General features: G+C 37.0%; 2 protein-coding genes across 2 annotated transcripts in view; both read right to left on the reverse strand.

Moving 5' to 3' along the window:
* Window positions 1-4,024, reverse strand: part of afap1 (actin filament associated protein 1) — a 67,019-nt gene extending 62,995 nt beyond the window's left edge. The window contains exon 1 of the mRNA XM_051124217.1: window positions 3,893-4,024. Coding sequence (XP_050980174.1) covers window positions 3,893-3,914 — 22 coding nt within the window. The 5' untranslated portion in view covers window positions 3,915-4,024. The remainder of the gene's footprint in view (window positions 1-3,892) is intronic.
* A 3,164-nt stretch (window positions 4,025-7,188) lies between these two features.
* Window positions 7,189-20,382, reverse strand: part of ablim2 (actin binding LIM protein family, member 2) — a 67,045-nt gene continuing 53,851 nt past the window's right edge. The window contains exons 16-22 of the mRNA XM_051125141.1: window positions 19,521-19,564; window positions 18,643-18,748; window positions 16,522-16,580; window positions 15,451-15,508; window positions 14,877-14,884; window positions 13,882-13,962; window positions 7,189-10,034 (exon numbers count right to left, since the gene is read on the reverse strand). Coding sequence (XP_050981098.1) covers window positions 9,921-10,034; window positions 13,882-13,962; window positions 14,877-14,884; window positions 15,451-15,508; window positions 16,522-16,580; window positions 18,643-18,748; window positions 19,521-19,564 — 470 coding nt within the window. The 3' untranslated portion in view covers window positions 7,189-9,920. The remainder of the gene's footprint in view (window positions 10,035-13,881; window positions 13,963-14,876; window positions 14,885-15,450; window positions 15,509-16,521; window positions 16,581-18,642; window positions 18,749-19,520; window positions 19,565-20,382) is intronic.

The raw sequence follows: 20,382 nt of genomic DNA on the forward strand, positions 1-20,382 counted from the left end.
TTTTTTTTATGCCAACAATCATTAGGATATTAAGTAAAGATCATGTTTACCATTTTTGGTACACTATTTTGTAAATTTTCTACCATAAATATATTAAAAATTAATTTTTGATTAGTATTATGCATTGCTAAGAACTTAATCTGGACAACTTTAAGGGCGATTTTCTCAATATTTTGATTTTTTTGCACCTTCAGATTCCAAATTTTCATATAGTTGTATCTTGGCCAAATAACAAACCATATATCAATGGAAAGCTTATTTATTCACCTTTGAGATGATGTATAAGTCATAATTTTAAAAAAATTGACTCTTATGACTGGTTTTGTGGTCCAGGGTCATATATAATTGCAATGAGTCAATAATAATTACTTCAAATAAAGTTTCAAAAGCAATATGCAAAGATGGAGTCTCTTTAGTCGCTCCATTTTTATATATCATGGAATGTGCCACTTCTGGTATTTCAACACAGGCAAATTGCAGTAAAGGATTTTTTTTACAATCAAGAACTGAATTGAGGTTTTGTGAAATCACTAATCTCCAAACATATGGTATTTTTATGCTTTACTACAGTCAAAAAATTACATATAGCACCTTTAAATGTGTATATCTGCTAAAAGTGATTTTTTTTTTGCCCAATTTTGTTGAAATTTTGCATGCTTTCATAACAGCCAGCTTTTTGTTAAAGTTAAAAATGGCCATGCCTACTCTTACGTTAAAGGAGAAGTTCACTTCCTGAATAAACATGATAATTTCCTCAATCCCCTGTGATCCAAGATGTTCATGTCATTCTGTCTTCAGTCACAAAGAAGTTAAGGTTTTTGAGGAAAACATTCCAGGATTTTTCTCCATATAGTGGACATCAATGGTGGCCAATGGGTTGAAGGTCCAAACTGCAGTTTTCAATATTCAGTTTCACCTTCAAAGGACCCTACACAATCCCAGCCGAGGAATAAGGGTCTTATCTAGGAAAACAATTGGTCATTTTCTAAAAAAAAAAAAAAAAGAAAGAAACATTGATATATTTTTTAATCACAAATGCTCATCTTGCACTAGCTCTGCGATGCGTGTCTTTCTGCATTATGTAATCATGTTGGAAAAATCACACGTGGTTAGTGTACTTAGGTTCAAAAAGGCAGGGTAGGGTGAAAAACTTTTTTTCCTCCAACTTCAAAATCATCCAACAACATTGTTTTCCCTTTTTTGTAAAGGGTGTTTGACTTTCTTTGCACGTTCGCTTTGTAAACACTGGGTCACCAGTGACCTTTCCAACATGATTATTACATAATGCATTTGTGGTTAAAAAGTAGTTAATTTTTGCTAGATATACATTGAATGTATACATTGAAACTGCAATTGGACCACCATTGAGGTCCACTATATGAAGAAAACATCCTGGAATTTTTTCCTCAAAAACACAATTTCTTTGCGAATGAAAAACATGAACATCTTGGATCACATGGGGCTGAGTAAATTTTTATTCTTGAAGCGAACTTTGCCTTTAAAAATAAGGTGGATAGACGGCTTAAAAAACAACACACATGGACGCACATCTCATGGGGTCTTTAAGACAGAGTCAGTGGTTTTTATATGTTCTCAAAGGGCCTTTCAACTCACATAAACAAAACCAAAAAGAGTATATAAAAAGGTTTAATAAGACAAAGACAAGAGCCCAACTGGTAGAGCATAGTGCTTCAAATTCAAGGTCATGGGTTTGATTCCCAAACAAGGTATTTCCCATGAAAGTGCGTACTTAATGAAAAAATGTAATGATGCATGTTACATTTCCTTTTCTTTTTATAGCATCAAGAATTTTCATAAACCAACACAGCTTTCCATAGAAATCAATGTTAGAGGTCAGGAAGTGTTTTGGTATTGAGTAAGACAGACAAAGAATCAGCAGCTGTTCACAGCTGTATGTTACACACACTCGCACAATTAAACTACATACTGCATCCCGAAAGACTAATGCAGACTAATATAAACCCACTGGAGACTTGTCTGTGAAACCTATCCTAAGGCACAGACTGCTAGACTAGAACCACAAGAGAGGAAAAACAGTCTGGAAGGAAACTGGTAGAAGTCAGACTGTACTATATTGTATCACTGCATTTTCCCCATCATTCAAAGCAGTGATTAGAAGATAATGAATGTCCACTTAATATCCGAATGCTTTTTTCTCCTGCAAATTAAGCAAGACCAGTCATCCATCTTCACCAGAGGCCTCTCTCTTTCTCACACAGATGCTGCAACAATGCAAGTCCAGATGTGCACTGTGAATGATGTCACTGCATCAGCAATCAGACTTTAGACCACATGTACAGACCAGTCATCAAGCTATCAGACAAAATATCAAACTCCCACCTACTGGGGCTATGCAACACTCAACCATACTGGCATTTAGCTCTTGGATGACCTCATTTCGTGTGGTTACAAAATTGTTGAAATAAAGTGTAAATGAACAAGCTTGCACATGCTATGCTACTATAATAACGGTGCAACTTGAAGCTTTTTCACCTTAAATGGAATCAAATGCACCTACTTCTGAAAAAAGGCATTCATTCTCTGCCAGATCGATATGAAACTGCCAGTACATCAGCATTTCGAAGAATCGAAGGAAATATTATTTTTAAAGGGTGGGATTCAATAAGGCAAAGGTATTTTGTTTTCGCTCTGATTAGGAAGCAGAACATCCTGAATTGAACCTCCTGTTTGCAAGATACAAATTGTGGCGAAAGTTCAGCCAAAAGCAGACGAACAGGTCAAGTTAGGCTCCATTGCCTATTTTACCAGATGGTCCTTGACTAACATCCCTCAAAGCGCTTGGTCACACCCTTCTAAACTCCGCACTGGCTATTGATCAAAGATGCTGAGCTTTTGTCCGCACGCTTATCTTTGTTTTTCCAAATGATCGTATTTCTAGCCAAGGAGTCCAAGAACCGCATTTGGCCCAACCCAAACTGATCCAGTCGATTCTCTCTTATTTTTCCTTACCTGTTTTGACTGTTTTGAGACAGTCTGGACAATGAGATATGAGACTCGACCACTTTGGTGGCTTTGTCCTGTTTTCTCTCATCTCCGAGCCAGAAAAAGTAAAGCCAACAATACACAGGATGACGGTTCTTGTCCGCTCCATTGTCAGTTATTCCTGGAGGAAAACTAAAACACTTTCACATGGTCCCAAACGCTTTATATAAACATGTCTCTAAATAAACATCCCCTGGACTTGCAAAAAACACCTGAGAACAACAGTAACAAAGCTGCTGAAGAAAAATAAGGTCAACTGGGGTAAACATAACACTGAAATCTTAGACATAGGGATGCAATTATGATGCTGTCAGTGACAACTATGTTTCATCCTCATATAAACTATATAAACATAATCCAGCTTCCCTTTTCCAGTGGTTTAAGAGTCATCCCACTGCACTGTATCAAATTAATTGGATTTGTTCTTCATAATTTAGCTTTACACCTCTTTCAACCCCTCCCCCCTCTGTATAATCAAGAGACCGGGGCTCCAGACGCCAGCTGATCCCTGCAGGCTCCTGCTATTCAACAAGAGCCCCCCACAACCGCTGCACATTCATCAGGATGCCTCGTGGTTCTTTGTGCTCTGCCTCAGCTCCAAAACAAGAAAAGGTTTGATGGCAGCTCCAAAAAAGGACAAACATTAATGTATGATGACAACTTCAGAGCTGTTTTATTTGCAAATAAATAAACATTGAAAACCACGTCTATCACATTCACATGAAATGTTTTCTAGCAGCGCCTGTCTTAATGAAACCTCAATAGTGTGTTGAAATCGACAAATTAGGAAACATTTCATGGATGGCCAAGACTTTCACAACGCATAAATAGAAGCAAGTGTCCAAAAATTTTTATAGTGACATCTTACCTTCTCCGTTATTTTCCGTCATAACTTTATCGCCAGATGATGGACCTGCCCTGTATCCGTGAGGACTTGATAACAGCCGCCTCTGTTGTTCCTTTGGCTGGCCTGTGTGAGCTTCCTCAGATTCATTCTGCGCTCAAGAGACCGCTCACGCTGTCAAATCAGCCCGAGATTGACAACCACGTGAGCCAATCCGGCAGCGCGCTACTAAAAATCCAACCAATAGCAGAGCAGGAAGGCGGTCACATTTACTAACTGGGTAGATCGACGAGTGTTGGAAGATATTTTGTCTCAACGTCTGTTTAGTTTGTTTATATAATAAACATATAGGAGACACTTTAAAACAGCAAGTTTAAACATCTCTCTCTCTCTCTCTCTCTCTCTATCCGTCCACCCACCCGTGCGTCTGTCCGTCCAGTACAGAAAAAAATAGCTGAAATAGCTCTATCTATCTATCTATCTATCTGATACAAAAAACGTTGAAATAGCTCTATCTATCTATCCATTTATCTATCTATCCATCCATCCACCCGCACGTGTGTCCGTCAAATAGCTCTATCTATCTATCTCTATCTGTATAGTCTGTTACAAAAAAACATTGAAATAGCTCTATCTATCTATCTATCTATCCATCCACCCGCACGTGTCCGTCAAATAGCTCTATCTATCCGTCCAATACAGAAAAAATAGCTTAAATAGCTCTATCTATCTATCTGTCTGTTACAAAAAATATTGAAATAGCTCTATCTATCTGTCTGTCTGATACAAAAAACGTTGAAATAGCTCTATCTATCCATTTATCTATCTATCTATCCATCCACCCGCACGTGTGTCCGTCAAATAGCTCTATCTATCTATCTATCTATCTATCTCTATCTGTATAGTCAGTTACAAAAAAACGTTGAAATAGCTCTATCTATCTCTATCTATCTGTCTGTTACAAAAAAACGCTGAAATATCTATCTGTCTGATACAAAAAACATTGAAATAGCTCTATCTATCCATTTATCTATCTATCATCCACCCGCACGTGTCAGTCAAATAGCTCTATCTATCTATCTATCTATCTATCTATCTATCTATCCGTCCAATACAGGAAAAATAGCTGAAATAGCTCTATCTATCTATCTATCTATCTATCTCTATCTGTCTGTTACAAAAAACATTGAAATAGCTCTATCTATCCATTTATCTATCTGTCTATCCATCCACCTGCACGTGTGTCCGTCAAATAGCTATATCTATCTATCTATCTGTCCAACACAGAAAAAATAGCTGAAATAGCTCTATCTATCCATTTATCTATCTATCTATCCATCCACCCGCACGTGTGTCCGTCAAATAGCTATATCTATCTATCTATCTATCTCTATCTGTATAGTCTGTTACAAAAAAATGTTGAAATAGCTCTATCTATCCATTTATCTATCTATCCATCCACCCGCACGCGTGTCCGTCAAATAGCTCTATCTATCTCTATCTGTATAGTCTGATACAAAAAACGCTGAAATAGCTCTATCTCTGTCTATTTATCTATCTATCCATCCACCCGCACGTGTCCGTCAAATAGCTCTATCTATCTATCTATCCATCTATCTATCCGTCCAATACAGAAAAAATAGCTGAAATAGCTCTATCTATCTATCTTTATCTATCTGTCTGTTACAAAAAACATTGAAATAGCTCTATCTATCTATCTATCTATCTGTCTGTCTGATACAAAAAATGTTGAAATAGCTCTATCTATCCATTTATCTATCTATCCATCCACCCGCACGCGTGTCCGTCAAATAGCTCTATCTATCTATCTCTATCTGTATAGTCTGATACAAAAAACGCTGAAATAGCTCTATCTCTGTCTATTTATCTATCTATCCATCCACCCGCACGTGTCCGTCAAATAGCTCTATCTATCTATCTATCCATCTATCTATCCGTCCAATACAGAAAAAATAGCTGAAATAGCTCTATCTATCTTTATCTATCTGTCTGTTACAAAAAACATTGAAATAGCTCTATCTATCTATCTGTCTGTCTGATACAAAAAATGTTGAAATAGCTCTATCTATCCATTTATCTATCTATCCATCCACCCACACGTGTGTCCGTCAAATAGCTCTATCTATCTATCTATCTATCTATCTATCTATCTATCTATCATCTAACCAATACAGAAAAAATAGCTGAAATAGCTCTATCTCTATCTGTATAGTCTGTTACAAAAAAACATTGAAATAGCTCTATCTATTCATTTATCTATCATCCACCCGCACGTGTCCGTCAAATAGCTCTATCTATCCGTCCAATACAGAAAAAATAGCTGAAATAGCTCTATCTATCTATCTCTATCTCTGTTACAAAAAACATTGAAATAGCTCTATCTATCTGTCTGTCTGATACAAAAAACGTTGAAATAGCTCTATCTATCCATTTATCTATCTATCCATCCACCCGCACGTGTGTCCGTCAAATAGCTATATCTATCTATCTATCTGTCCAATACAGAAAAAATAGCTGAAATAGCTCTATCTCTATCTGTATAGTCTGTTACAAAAAAACGTTAAAATAGCTCTATCTATCTCTATGTCTGTTTGATACAAAAAACGCTGAAATAGCTCTATCTGTCTGTTACAAAAAAACGGTGAAATAGTTCTATCTGTCCATCCACCCGCCCGTGTGTCCGTCAAATAGCTCTATCTATCCGTCCAATACAGAAAAAAATAGCTGAAATAGCTCTATCTATCTGTCTGTTACAAAAAAAGTTGAAACAGCTCTACCTATCTATCTCTATCTGTCTGATACAAAAAACGCTGAAATAACTCTATCTATCTATCTGTCTGTCTGTCTGATACAAAAAACGTTGAAATAGCTCTATCTATCTATCATTTATCTATTTATCCGTCCACCCGCCCGTGTCCGTCAAATAGCTCTGTCTATCTATCTGATACAAAAATTTGAAATAGCTCTATCTGTCATCTATCTATCTATCTATCCATCCACCCGCCCGTGCGTCTGTCCGTCAAAAATCTCTATCTATTTATCTATCTACAGTATCTGTCTATCCACCCATCAAATAGCTCTGTCTGTCCGTCCATCCAATACAGAAAAAAAAATCAATTGAAATGGCTCTATCTATCTGTTCGTCTCGTACAGAAAAAAGTTGAAATAGCTCTATCCGTCCACCCACCCGTCCATCCGTCAAATTCAAAAAATTCAAAAACTTCCTTTTCGATAAAATCTGTCTGTCCATCCATCCGTTCATCTGATTCAGAAACTTTCTTTACAGAAAAACACTTGAGTTGAAGTAGCTGTATTTATTGAGATGAATATCAATATTTCTTGCAAAGCAACTCAAAGACACATGAATGAAATGGGTGCATTTACATTTCCCAAACGCATTACTTTGCACAGTCAGAATAACATCACAATCACAGTTATACGCAGTAGTTAGATCGCATACAAGCACAAAACCACACGCACCCATGGAAAACCCAACATGTTGCGTTACCTCATCATAACACAGAGACAACTTCATAAGAAGCTCCCTCAATCTTTCTAGGTATAAAATAAAACATTTTTTTGAATGCAGTCGGGCAGTCAGACCCAGGCACAAACACTCTTCAATAGTAGCAAAAGTAGGAAAGCAGCTCTCAAAACTGTCGGGTCAGAGTTCTCTTGGGTCACAGTCCTACATCTGCTTTCATCCAGACAAAAAGACTTCACACACACAAAGAAAAACAAATTTTGAAATGATTTCCAACAGCAAGCCATATTTTCAGAAAACACAAAAATTGAATCAGTGCAGATGCAGATACAACCTCCTTGTTTTGTCTCCACTTGGGTCAGTGTTATGTTAAAGAATAAAGATGATTTAACACACAATGATCTGAACTCACCTAGTCTGAACTATTGGACTGCTGAACTGCAGGCGAACACCACTCACACCCACACGCGTGCATGTTTCTACAGCTGTTCAAATAAGACTAACACATTTGTCCTCCGCAGCTCAACATGGTTCTTCTGGGAAGGCTCCCACCTACGCACTCAGACCAAAACACATTCATGTGTTCAAGCTTTTCTGTACTGTATTTTCCCCAAAACAACAGATTTTGGCATAACCGGCGAAGGCTTAAAATGTACTACATGAAAAATTACATTACAACCCTGAAGAAGGAGATGCGCACACATATAGTTGATTAGAAACACCATACTTTTACAATCAACAAAGCAAAACAATGAGTTTCCCTGCTGAGCAGTTAAAAAAATCCAAAGATGCCTTGATATTGTACAAGATATAGGCACATGTTACACATGGTTATCATTAACGTGGTGGTGTTTCTAACAGTTCCAGATTTTTGACATCTTTATGTAACGTATACACATAATTAAAAGGACATAACACCCTCCTTTCTTGTTTTTTTGCTAATTTGAGTCACTGGCATAAGAAAAAGAACTTAAGAATGTGTCTGAAGAAACAAAACAACCTCAAATCAAATAACACATGTCATGATTATTCTTAAAAGTCCATTATGAAGTCATTACATGATGCTTTAGTAAATGCAGAGCATGCCTACAGGGTGACATGATAAATGTAACAGACATCTATATCAATATACTGCACACATTTATTAACAATCAAAAAAAGAAGAAGAAAAACAATCATATTTGGGTTTTAAATGAAGCGCCACTGAACTGCATGCTTTATTAAGTGTTGTGTTGTATTAGTTTTGCTAATTGCTACAGAATCTGTTAACTTTGGCATGGCTCCATGCTAAAGTCAATGTCGCAGTTATGGAAAATAAAGTATCTGGCATACATCTGTATGAAAAAGAAATAAGGATACAAAAATAAGGGTTTGCTCTGCCATGAGCACTTTCATTTGGGCGAATTAAAACAATGATAATGCTTGATAACGTTTATGACCATATGTACTGTGCACATTATATATTGAGAGAGTATGTGAAGTCCAGATGTTAAGTTTAGAACTCTAACTGTCTTATTGAATAACTGTGACATCATGACATCTGATGAATTGCACATTGACCTGAAAAAGCAAACAATACATAATATAACACAAAAGCTATGCATTGTTCCAGCTGTTTGCACTCACAGTCATTCAGCAACAGTAAAGATTATTAAACATATCAACTAACACTGTGTCCTAACCAGGCGCAATACGACAAGTTCGAAAACTGATGGCCAATGGAAAACATTTGATGTTTAAGATACAGTTCTGAGGAGCCAATGAGATTTCACAGTGGGCGGGGCATGGAAAAGTGTCCTGTAGCTCTGGTTAGGAAAAAAAAAAAAAAAAAAAAAAGACATGGAAGAGGTTTTTCTTGTCGATTTATTGCGTCGCATCTGGTTAGGTCACGTGTAAGGTGCTTTGTTGACGTCTTGCTCCGTTTGAGTCTTTGGCCTGGTCATGCTAAAGCCATGGATGAATGAGCTTCCATAAAGCTTATATTACATGATAGATATTACAGTCCAAGCAGTGGCTGAGTATCATGTCTAGGAGGTAAGAAGAGGAACAGGCAGGAGGGAAGACACTGAGCAAACAATACGAGTAGACGGAGACGTCGGACAACATTCACTGCAGTCAAAAATAAAGACAAGGGGATAAAGACAAGTAGAGCTGATTGGCCATGTTTATCAACGGTACAAAATGTAAAGAAAGTGGCTTATATCAATATTGAGTGCTTTTTCCACAAAGGGAGAATCACAAAGACAGCCGAGGGGGGCGAGATCAAAGACAATCAGAGAGAAAAACAAGGTGGAGAATTTAGTTTGGACTCTCTGTCATCAGAGTAACATTCAGACCATGTGGTGCGGCGTTCACGGATGAAGCTAGGTGGCAAACGGCGTTGTGAAAGCGCTCCCTCTTCTTCAGCGTGGGATGGGATGACGGTAGCTATGCAGCAGAACGGAGGTGCATATATATTTTTCTCACACTCATCCCTCCATGCGCACAGGATGGATGAGAAGAGGTTTTCTCTTTATCTTTGCTTTCCTTCAAGCGATTCGGTGTGGTTTAAAACAAGCGGGCTTTCTTCTTAAGGTCATTTTTCTTCCACAAGGCCAAACGGTCAAACTGTTCAATGGTCATCCCGAACACGTTGTAGAAGTCCTCAGGTGACAGGTGCCTCTGAAATGATAAGAATTAGGATAATTGTAATTATTCGAATTTGAAAACTTTTGATAACTGATGCAAAATTTACTTTTACATAGTGTTTGCATATAAATGTGTCTTAGCAGTGTGGACACAGCCATCCTACGATGATAAAAACCATCTGTTTTAACCCCCCAAAAGTCTAAACCATTTAGATTTTTTGAGCAGTATGATGTCATATTGCTCAGGCTCCACCCACCACTGCTTACGGACTATCCGTATTTTCTCCTGACATCAGAACCACTGAGGACGCAGTGAATTAGTTTTGTTTTTGATTGTAATGCACCACCGAATACACAAAGAGGGGCGGGGTGAGCTTGTAGCTCATTATCATTTAAAGAGACATGCACCAAAACAGGTTGCTGTGAACAGAGCTGATTTTGAAAAGGTAAAAAGGGTGTTTTACACACTTTTAAAAATAAATAGTTGAGAAAATTTAAAGGAGAAGTCCACTTCCAGAACAAAGATTCACATATAATGTGAATAATGTAAAACATTTCTGCATTTTTCTCCATAATTGACTGTGATGGTGCCCCGATTTTGAACTTCCAAAATGCAGTTTAAATGGGGCTTCAAACAATCCCAAATGCGGCTGTAAACAATCCCAGCCAAGGAAGAACGGTCTTATCTAGCGAAACGGTCGGTAATTTTCATTAAAAATATGATTTAAATACTTTTTAATCTCAAACGCTCATCTTGCCTTTCTCTCCATGAACTCCGTGTATTCTGGCTCAAGACAGGTAGGGTATGTCGAAAAACTCCAATTGTATTTTCTCCCTCAACTTCAAAAATCATTTCAAAATCATCCTACATTGCTGCAGAAGTACCGACCCAGTCTTTGCAAAGTGAACATGCAAAGAAGATCAAACACCCTTAACAAAAAAGGTAAAACAGCAATATAGGATGATTTTGAAGTTGAGGGAGAACATGAAATGGGACTTTTTCGACATACTCTAACTGTCATGAACCGGAAAAAACAGTCCAAGCAGAGTAAGACAAGACGAGCGTTTGGCATTAAAAAGTATATACATTTTTTTAAAAAAAAAAAAAAAAACCCATCGTTACGCTAGATAAAACCCTTCTTCCTCGGCTGGGATTGTTTACAACCGCATTTGGGATCATTTGAAGCTGCATTTAAACTGCATTTTGGAAGTTCAAAATCGGGGCACAATATCAGTCCATTATATGGAGAAAAATGCAGAAATGTTTTCCTCAAAAAAACATTTTCTTTACGACTAAAGAAAGAAAGACATGAACATCTTGGACGACAAGGGGGTGAGTACATTATTTGTAAATTGTTGTTCTGGAAGTGGAGTTCTCCTTTAAAAAAGTAAGGCAACTTGATGCAGTAAAACTTTTGAGCTTTTTCTCAGTAAAGAAACCTTGTTTAGCTAACATACATTTCTTTGTTCATGCAATGCTGATTGTCTTATTTTGCTAATAGAAAAAGTCTTGTCACAATTCGTTTGCATAAGTGTTAAACAAAATGTTTTAATGTCATTATTTTAAGAACGGACTGGAGCACTGTATTATTGTTTTATGTAAAGGTGCATGCTCAGGGTTGCCAGGTTTTCACAACAAAACCCACCCAGTTCCTATTCAAAACTAGCCCCATCGCATTTCAAGGGGGGCTCCCGTTAAAAATCATGTTCCGGGGTGTAAAATACACGTTTATTCTCAGGGTTCCCCTGGTAAATTCACTAGGGGCTAAATATGATGTCACTGTGGTTGCTTCAACCCGTGACATCAAAAACAACCGTGGACTTGACAACACAGATGGCAGCGCTTGCTAACTCGCTCAAGTACTCCTCTCTGTGCCAATCACAAAAAGCTTGGCCAGCTAACCAATCAGAGCATAGTAGGCTTATGGAAGGGAGGGGTTTACAGACATTTAACTTAAAACTGATTTGAACAAACCGTCTCAAAATCATTGACAAATGACTCTATGTATAAATGTATATTCTGAGAAAATTACAATGTTTTCTGACCTTAGATGAATTTAAACCTGTTTTAGGGGACTCCAACACAATATTAGGACACTTAACAAACATATAACCTGCTCTTTAATGGTGAACAGGCTCTCAAAGACAGAAAAAGTGCCATAAATAATCATAATAATAGTACAATTATCAAACTGCAAAGGTTGTGATTTAATTAAATAAATACAAGCAATGCCTGTTTAAAATATTATAGCAATGCCTGTTTTAAACATTAAGAATAATGTACTGTAAAACATTTTTTATTATTTTTTAATAGTACTATTTCCTATCATTTGTTTTATATTATTATTATTATTTAGATTTTGTGCTATTGATAAATGATCACAAAATTTCTGACTGAATTGTGCAGGTCTACAAGCAAACATGCTTTTTATTACTGCATTTTTAGTCAAACAAGTTGCAATTATTTTTTTCCCAAATCGTGCAGCCCTAATTCCAAGTATTCATGAAGAACAGACCAAACTGAAATTGTTATTCACTAAAAAGTCTTCTAAAGCTTTTAAAATCCACTTTTTGTATGGAACAGAACAGCTTGGACATTCTGATAATTCCTTTCGTGTTCCACAGAACAATGTCATATGGTTTTAAAACCCAAGATGGAGAATAAATGATGACAGAATTTTCATTTTTGGGTGAACTATCACTTTAAAGCATGCAGAATAGCTCCATGATATAGTCATCCATCTATAAAAGCCTAAAATAACACTGTCAAACAGCTAATCAAAGCTTAATCAGAACAAACCCAAAGGACTTCAGCCAGGAATCTAAGCACTGTTTATTCTGCTAACAATATCGGCACGGTGCAAACGTCATTACAGATTAAAGACGGAGCGAAAAATAATAAAATACTGACAATAATTACAACCATCTATATGCATGTGTCACCTAAAGCTTTGCAACAGTTGACGACATTCATTGCTTTTAGCACAATCAGGATTACGAGCACCGCTGGGGGGCTGCGAAAGTTGCCAGGCTTTTAAGCCTATGACCTCAATTTTGGTTTAAACCATTCCAGAATGGATTTGTATAAATCTTTATTCTTTCAGGCCCTGTCGTATGTGGTACAGTCACACTTGCAGATGTGTGGGTATCTTGAACGTCTCCAAACAGATGCTGAAATCACCCTCTTTGGAAAGTTTGGGTGTTGCAAACTCCCGCTGGGACTCAAATCATGCTCAGTTCAAACAGATGTGACAAGGGCCTCTTACATCAGGACAATAGTCATACGATGACACACACATACACACATTTTCAGATTATGCGATTTTAACCACAGTGATTCCTAGCTAACAGTTATAGGGAGTGGGATCAGTAAATCAGCGCCTCTCGTAACTCATGCTGAAGTTAAAGTGAGCCAGACATTTCTCTTCCCCTTTCCATTTAAACCCACTAATAACACTGACACAATATCCAGGAACACTCTGGATATATTATGTGTTGGCCATGGGCAAGTGGACTGTGGTCCAACAAAGTCATAACCTCACAAACACTCGCACTGACAGATGTACAGTCCGGCATACACACAAACATACACAACTCTTCGCCTGGCTGCCTTCTGGCATACTTTGATCAAGACTAATGCTGACAAAATAATAATTAAACAGAAATAAGTCAACCCATGCTCCATATTTTAAAAAAAGGATGACACAACTGTATTTAAATGTCAATCATTATATCAGTATCACTCAATCATAACTTGGGATGCTCCAAAACGCAACTAATAGTGTGAAATAAAATCATCTACAGCATAAGATTATGTATGATTCAGCAAAAATAGGAATACATAGAAGGAGTGGTCTACTTGAAGGTCTAATAAATATTACCTCCAGTCTGGTGCGGTCCACATCCCGTGGTAGTTTTACTCGGACTCTGTGGGTCACAGCTAGCATGTCATAGGGATAGACCTGGAACATACAGTCATGTGAAAAATTAAGATATTTTTGATGAAATCCGAGAGCTTTCTGCCCCTGCATAGACAGCAATGCAACTGACACGTTCAAGGCCCAGAAAGTTAGTAAGGACATTGTTAAAATAGTCCATGTGACACCTGTGGTTCATCTGTGGTTGTGCAAAAAAAAAAAACAAGATTAACAAGTTTATTCAACAACTTCTTCTTAAAGGGGTCATCGGATGCCCGTTGATATGATTCTTTAGGGTCTGAATGAAGTCTATAATATACTTTGGTTAAAAATTCCCAATGGTTGTTTAAAACAACACCCTTTTTACCTTGTTAAAATGAGCTCTGCAAAAATCATCTCATTCTAAGGGGTTGTTCCTTTAAATGCAAATGAGCTCTGCTCGCCCCGCCCCTCTCTTCTCTCTGTGGAGTGACGAGCCTGTTTACTTTAGCCGCATTTAGTGCGTTTAGAATTATTGTAGAAAAATGCATTCAAGCATCATTTGTTTTTGAACTGTATGAACCCATTTGTTCAAAATTATGTTTCACTTTAATAATTGTTTGGACCCAAACATATTTAGAGTTAATAAAACAGTACATATGCAGAAATGGATAATTTTGTCTCTCACTGTCTATTGAAACTATCGAAAGCGTCCTGCAACCAATAATTAACACAAAATTATGTGCAAGTGAACCTGTATTTAATGCTTTCTGGGTCATATTTACTGTACGTTTTTTTTTGGGGTTAGCTGTGGTTTATTTTTCTTTCCATTTTTGTTTTTCCATGATCAAAACAAGTCCAGCCACATGTTTTGGGTTCACCACCCAAAAGTTGAGAATTACTGTTCCACAAAATGGGAAAATAATAACTAAAACTGACATGAAAAGCTACAGTATTCCATTATACACACTAGAACTCACCTTGTACTCTGAGAAGTGGTGGAAAACAGGAAAGAAGTTGAAAAAAAGAGAAAGAGAAAAAGAAATTACAAACATTAATTTTTATGTGGTAAATATGCAGCTCATCTGTTGTCTATATACACTACCAGTCAAAAGTTTTTGAACAGTAAGATTTTAATGTCTTTTAAAGAATCTCTTCTGCTCACCAAGCCTTCTTTTATTTGGTCCAAAGCACAGTGAAAATGGTACAAATTTAAATATTTTTGCTATTTAAAATAACTCTTTTCTATTTGAATATATTTTAAAATGTAATTTATTTGTGTGATTTCAGAAATCATTACTCCAGTCACATGATCCTTCAGAAATCATTCTACTAGTCTGATTATTTATTAACATTTATTATTATTATGTTGAAAACAGCAGAGTAGATTTTTTTCAGGTTTCTAAATAGTAAAAATATTTAAAAATTTTACTGTTTTTGCTGTACTTTGGATTAAATAAATGCAGGCTTGGTGAGCAGAAGAGACTTCTTTAAAAACATTAAACATCTTACAGTTCAAAAACTTTTGACTGGTAGTGTTGGTTAAATACTCACCTCTCATTCCACTCCAGGATGAATCATGATCGCCATCATCCTCGCCAAGATCAGCCGCCTGGTAAGAAGCAATGCATGACAAGATTTAGCATATTTACAATTATATACAGCACACATTTATTCACAAGCAGAATGCATAGCAATATCAAAACAGTAGATGGAACATTTCAGCGTCTGGTTTTATAAAAGTCACATTAAAAGCTTCTTGGAAAAGTTTCACCATGCCTTCGTTATTTATTTTTGTTACTATCAAATGAGAGTAACAATAGCATGTTTGAACAGCACGGCTGCTGTAACTGTGAAAGTTTTTCTTTCATTTCCTGAGGTTAAAGGTTAAAGTCTAGCACAGAAAGACGCTTGAATGCTTAGGGCTGGAGAATTTGGTATAAATATTGATCTATGACCATCTCTCTGCTTCACATGCCTTTGTGGAAAATAAAGGTGAAACATGACACTAAGTCAGACCAGATTAGATATAAAAACTGGGTAATATTTCTGCTTTCAGGTAGGGAATTGGCCACAAAGAACCGTTGCAAAATACTGCCACCTAGTGTGCAGGAGAAGCTTTCTCAAACAAAGAAGAACCTGGCAACTCTGCATGTGAGATAAAAGATCTGAATCAGATTTTTAATAAGGACTGTGCCTGGGATTTCTGCTGGGGAAGCACATCTTGCTCTTCATTACCGAGGATAGTCCATTAAGGGAGCCAGATTTCAAGATCAAAGCAGAAGATGGAAAACCGCCAGAGGGTGGGAACAAGACACGCTTCTAACTGCACGCAAGTACAGACACACCCTCTGAACATTATAGCTTCCTCAGCTAAATCTCTACACTAACCGATCTGTGACTGTGTTTCCTGATGTGTGCGATTACAACAGCCCTCTGTGTCCCAACAGCTGGGTTGGACAAATCCAACTAGGATCAAACAACATTCTTCACTGCTGAGAGAGCGAATGACAGCATTTGTGACCACAGCTCACATATATTCCCAAAAATCACACACAGATGGCGTGTTAAAAGGTTTGTGGGGTACTGTGTTTGTGTGCAGATATCAGGTCGTATGAGGTTTACCTTGTATATGCCATTCCGCCCATATCCTGGCAGCGAAGCAGACTTATTGTATGGAAAGTCTGTAAAACAGAGAATTCAGAAAGATTTATAGCACTTTACTCTAGCATCATGTTCAAGGGGAGGACAGGCAGAGACAGCTTAAGGAGGAGGATATGAAACATTCATAGAAAAATGAACAGAAGAAACTGTACCACTCAATATCAGTATGTAAGCAGCTGTAGGAAAGAAAGCCTGAAAAATACAGGTTTTAAAGGGGACATCGGATGCATAATTCACTTTACATGGTGTTTGCATATAAATGTGTCTTAGCAGTCTGTGGACGCAACAACCCTACAATGATAAAAAAACAACAAACACTCCACCAAAAAACCTTACTCAATTATCAAGCCATTTTGACTTTCTGAGCATTAGGATGTCATATTGCTCAAGCCCCGCCCACGGCTGCTGATGGACTGTCCCGTATTAGCACATTTTCGCCCTCAGACAGTTGTACACTGTACAACAGAAAACAGATAAGGGGGCGGGGTGAGCAGTAGCTCATTAGCATTTAAAGAGACATGCACTGAAACGGGTCGCTGTGAACAGAGCTGTTTTTGACAAGGTAAAAAGGGTGTTGTTTTAAACGACCATTGAGGAATTTTAACCAGCAAAGTATATTACAGACATTTCATGAAGATCCTGAAACATCTGATGACCCTAAAATTGGCATCTGATGTCCGCTTTAAAGTCCCCATGAAATCAAAATTGAAGTTTTTTGGCTTTTAGTACACTCTAATAAAATGCTGGACTATTTTTTTTTATCCAAATGCTGGGTTCAACTTGTTGGGTCATTTTTTTGTAACTAAGCTGCTGGGTCATTTTTAACATTGGGTTATTTCTTTCTACCCAACCGCTGGGTTAAGCCTGTCTCTGACAAAACAACCCAGCTGTTGAGTTACAGTCAGAGCGCGAGCTTTGTGAGTCCTCTACGGGTTATACCGGTTCTCGGCACCACCGATTTGGTGCACTTCTTCAGCGAAATAAAGGCTTGTATACATTTTATTTCATTTAGAAAGTCTTTACTGTTCTGTAAATTATATTATTTTACACAACACAACATAAGGATGAGATGTCAGTCAGCTGCTTCAGCAGCGGCAACTTCGCATGATGGAAACACCTTTTGCCTTGCATAAAAAAAATGGATTTTATTTGTTATAGTATTGAGTTTAATTTGATGTTAAAATATGTTCTCTAATGTCAGTACTGTTTGTTTATGGGCAGGTTATGTCAGTCACAGCATCTTTCAGCTATGAGTGAAACGTGAGGCCACGTTCTGGAGTTCGCGAACAGCAGACATGCACTGGCTCAGATTTCTGCAACACACCGACCCGAGAATTAGTGCTATTCTGGTAAAAGGCGATTATAGATAACGGCTGAATACGCTAAAATTAAAATGCTACTTTTAAATGTTAATTTTTTTAGTCTAAAATGCTTGTTAAACATGTTTAAATGTATGTAATATTGTACACTATGCTGTATTCACATAAATAAATATAATTTGTATTGTAATCTTTTGATTATTGCTGTTGCCTGTAGTAATTCTGTGTGTTTTTTTTATAAGTTCCAGTCCATTTTAAGCCAGCAACGTAATAATTTTTAAACAATAGTTGACTTAAATAAAATAACCCAGCATGTTTGGTAAGTCTATAACTTCCGCCAATATGGATCAACGATTTTGATGACATCACCCTGCACTTCAGCTTCTCATCAAACTTTCTGTCCAATCAAATGCTCTCTAGAATCCAAAGCATCCCGCCCCCTACACTATAAATAGATGCTGAAGCTGCTGCTGAAATCAGTCACTTTTTCACAGAATAATTATTTTCTGTGCGGAAAATGGCACGTAGTGCACTATATGGGGATAGGGAATGATTCAGACAGTGTTAATATGCTTTCAATTGGGGTGAAAGAATTTTTTTTCGTGCCATTTCACACAAACCACCACAGCGCATACAGTCCAGAGACGCATTAAAATGGAGCGGATCATATGCGTGAGTCATCGGACCCATGCATCAGACCCATTTGAACTGATGTGACTTTAAGGAAGTTTGAATTCCATTAAATCATTGATCGGTTACTCACTGGGTTGAGACATATCGGTTGGTAAGCTGTGGGTGGAAGTCCTGGGGTCCAGATCTGGAGACTGTCCATCAATCTCACTCTTCAGGTTCATCCAGCTTGTCCTCGTCTATTGACAAACAAAAACAGCAAGAAATACAATAAAGAATTTAACGGAAAGATGTAAAACATATATAAGCCTTATTACATTATGAAGCGTGCTTAAAGGGATAGTCCACCCAAAAATAAAAATTCTGTCATTAAGTACTCACCCTGTGTCGTTCCAAACCTATAAGACCTTCGTTCATCTTCATAACACAAATTAAGATATTTTTGTTGAAATCCGAGAGTTTTCTGACCCTGCATAGACAGCAACGCAACCACCACGTTCACGTTCACGTTCACGTACAAAATTATGTACAAAGAAAACAAAAATAATGACTTTATTCAACAATTTCTTCTCTTCCTTGTCAGTCTTCCATGAGCGTTTACAGTCCCATGCATGCAAGCTCTCGGATTTCATAAAATAAATATTAATTTGTGTTCCAAAGTTGAAAGAAGGCCTTATGGGTTTGGAACAACATGAGGGTGAGTAATTCATGTCAGAATTTTCATTTTTGGGCAAACTATCCGTTTAAGTCCTGCTTAAATGGCCAAAAACACTGAAAAAGCCAAATAAAGTACTGCTGATTGAATTTAAAATAAATGTAAAATGTAATACATTTTAATTTAATTACAATAACATGCAATGTGTCCAAAAACATTACATTCAGTTTACTCCATAATAAGTAAAAATGTACTTCTTTTCCACAAGAGTAGGTTGGATTAAATTACCAAAACAATTTGATACAGTATATCAAATGGAATGGACAAACACACAGAGAGACGTTTACATAAATCACCTTTCTGTCTACATCATCACCATCTTGCCAGGAGGTTCTGGAAGCTGCAGAAAAGTAAGAAAGTTTAAATACATCCTTAAAGACAGTTTTCACTGTTTGAGAGAGTGAATGACACAAGTTACATCATGCAAAGTACTACACACACAAACACACAATAAAAAATAGAATGAAAATACTGTTATATACTCATAAAAATCATGTGTTATCTAATATTTTCAGTGTAGCTTGATTTGATACAGTGTTCACTATGGGAGAAAACACATTTACAAGGAGAATCAACAAGCATGTGAAAAGTGACACAACCAAACACAATGTCAAAGGGTAAGTTCAGGAAAAAAAGGTCAAAAGAAACCAATCAAATGATTGATACCTCTACACCCAATCACAATGGATTGCACAAATGCCTTTGAGATTTCACCAAACCAATGAGTTACACAGACACCATGTTTAACATCTAATTTACAAAACCACAGACAGATGAGAAACTATGAATACCGCAACTAACAAACGAGTATGTATGGATGGACAGAGGCACGAAAATAAAATAAATAATATATCTGACTGCTGTTTCCATGTCAGGATGAAAGACATGTAGGATCTTATAGATGAAAACATCATATCAAAGGCATTATTTACATTAAATGTATACAACCGTTCAAAAATGAGGGGTCAGTAAGTATTTTTTGTTTACCAAGGATGCATCAAATTGATCAAAAATGACTTTTTTGATAGTAAATTGCAATAATATTTCATAGTTTTACTATTTTCATTGTATTTTCGATCAAATAAATGCAGCTTTGGTGAGATTTTTTAAAAATCTTACTGACCTAAAACTTTTGGTGTATGTGTAACATTGACAAAC

The sequence above is a fragment of the Labeo rohita genome, chromosome 12 (assembly GCF_022985175.1).
Source record: "Labeo rohita strain BAU-BD-2019 chromosome 12, IGBB_LRoh.1.0, whole genome shotgun sequence".
NCBI classification, from domain to species: Eukaryota; Metazoa; Chordata; class Actinopteri; order Cypriniformes; family Cyprinidae; genus Labeo; species Labeo rohita.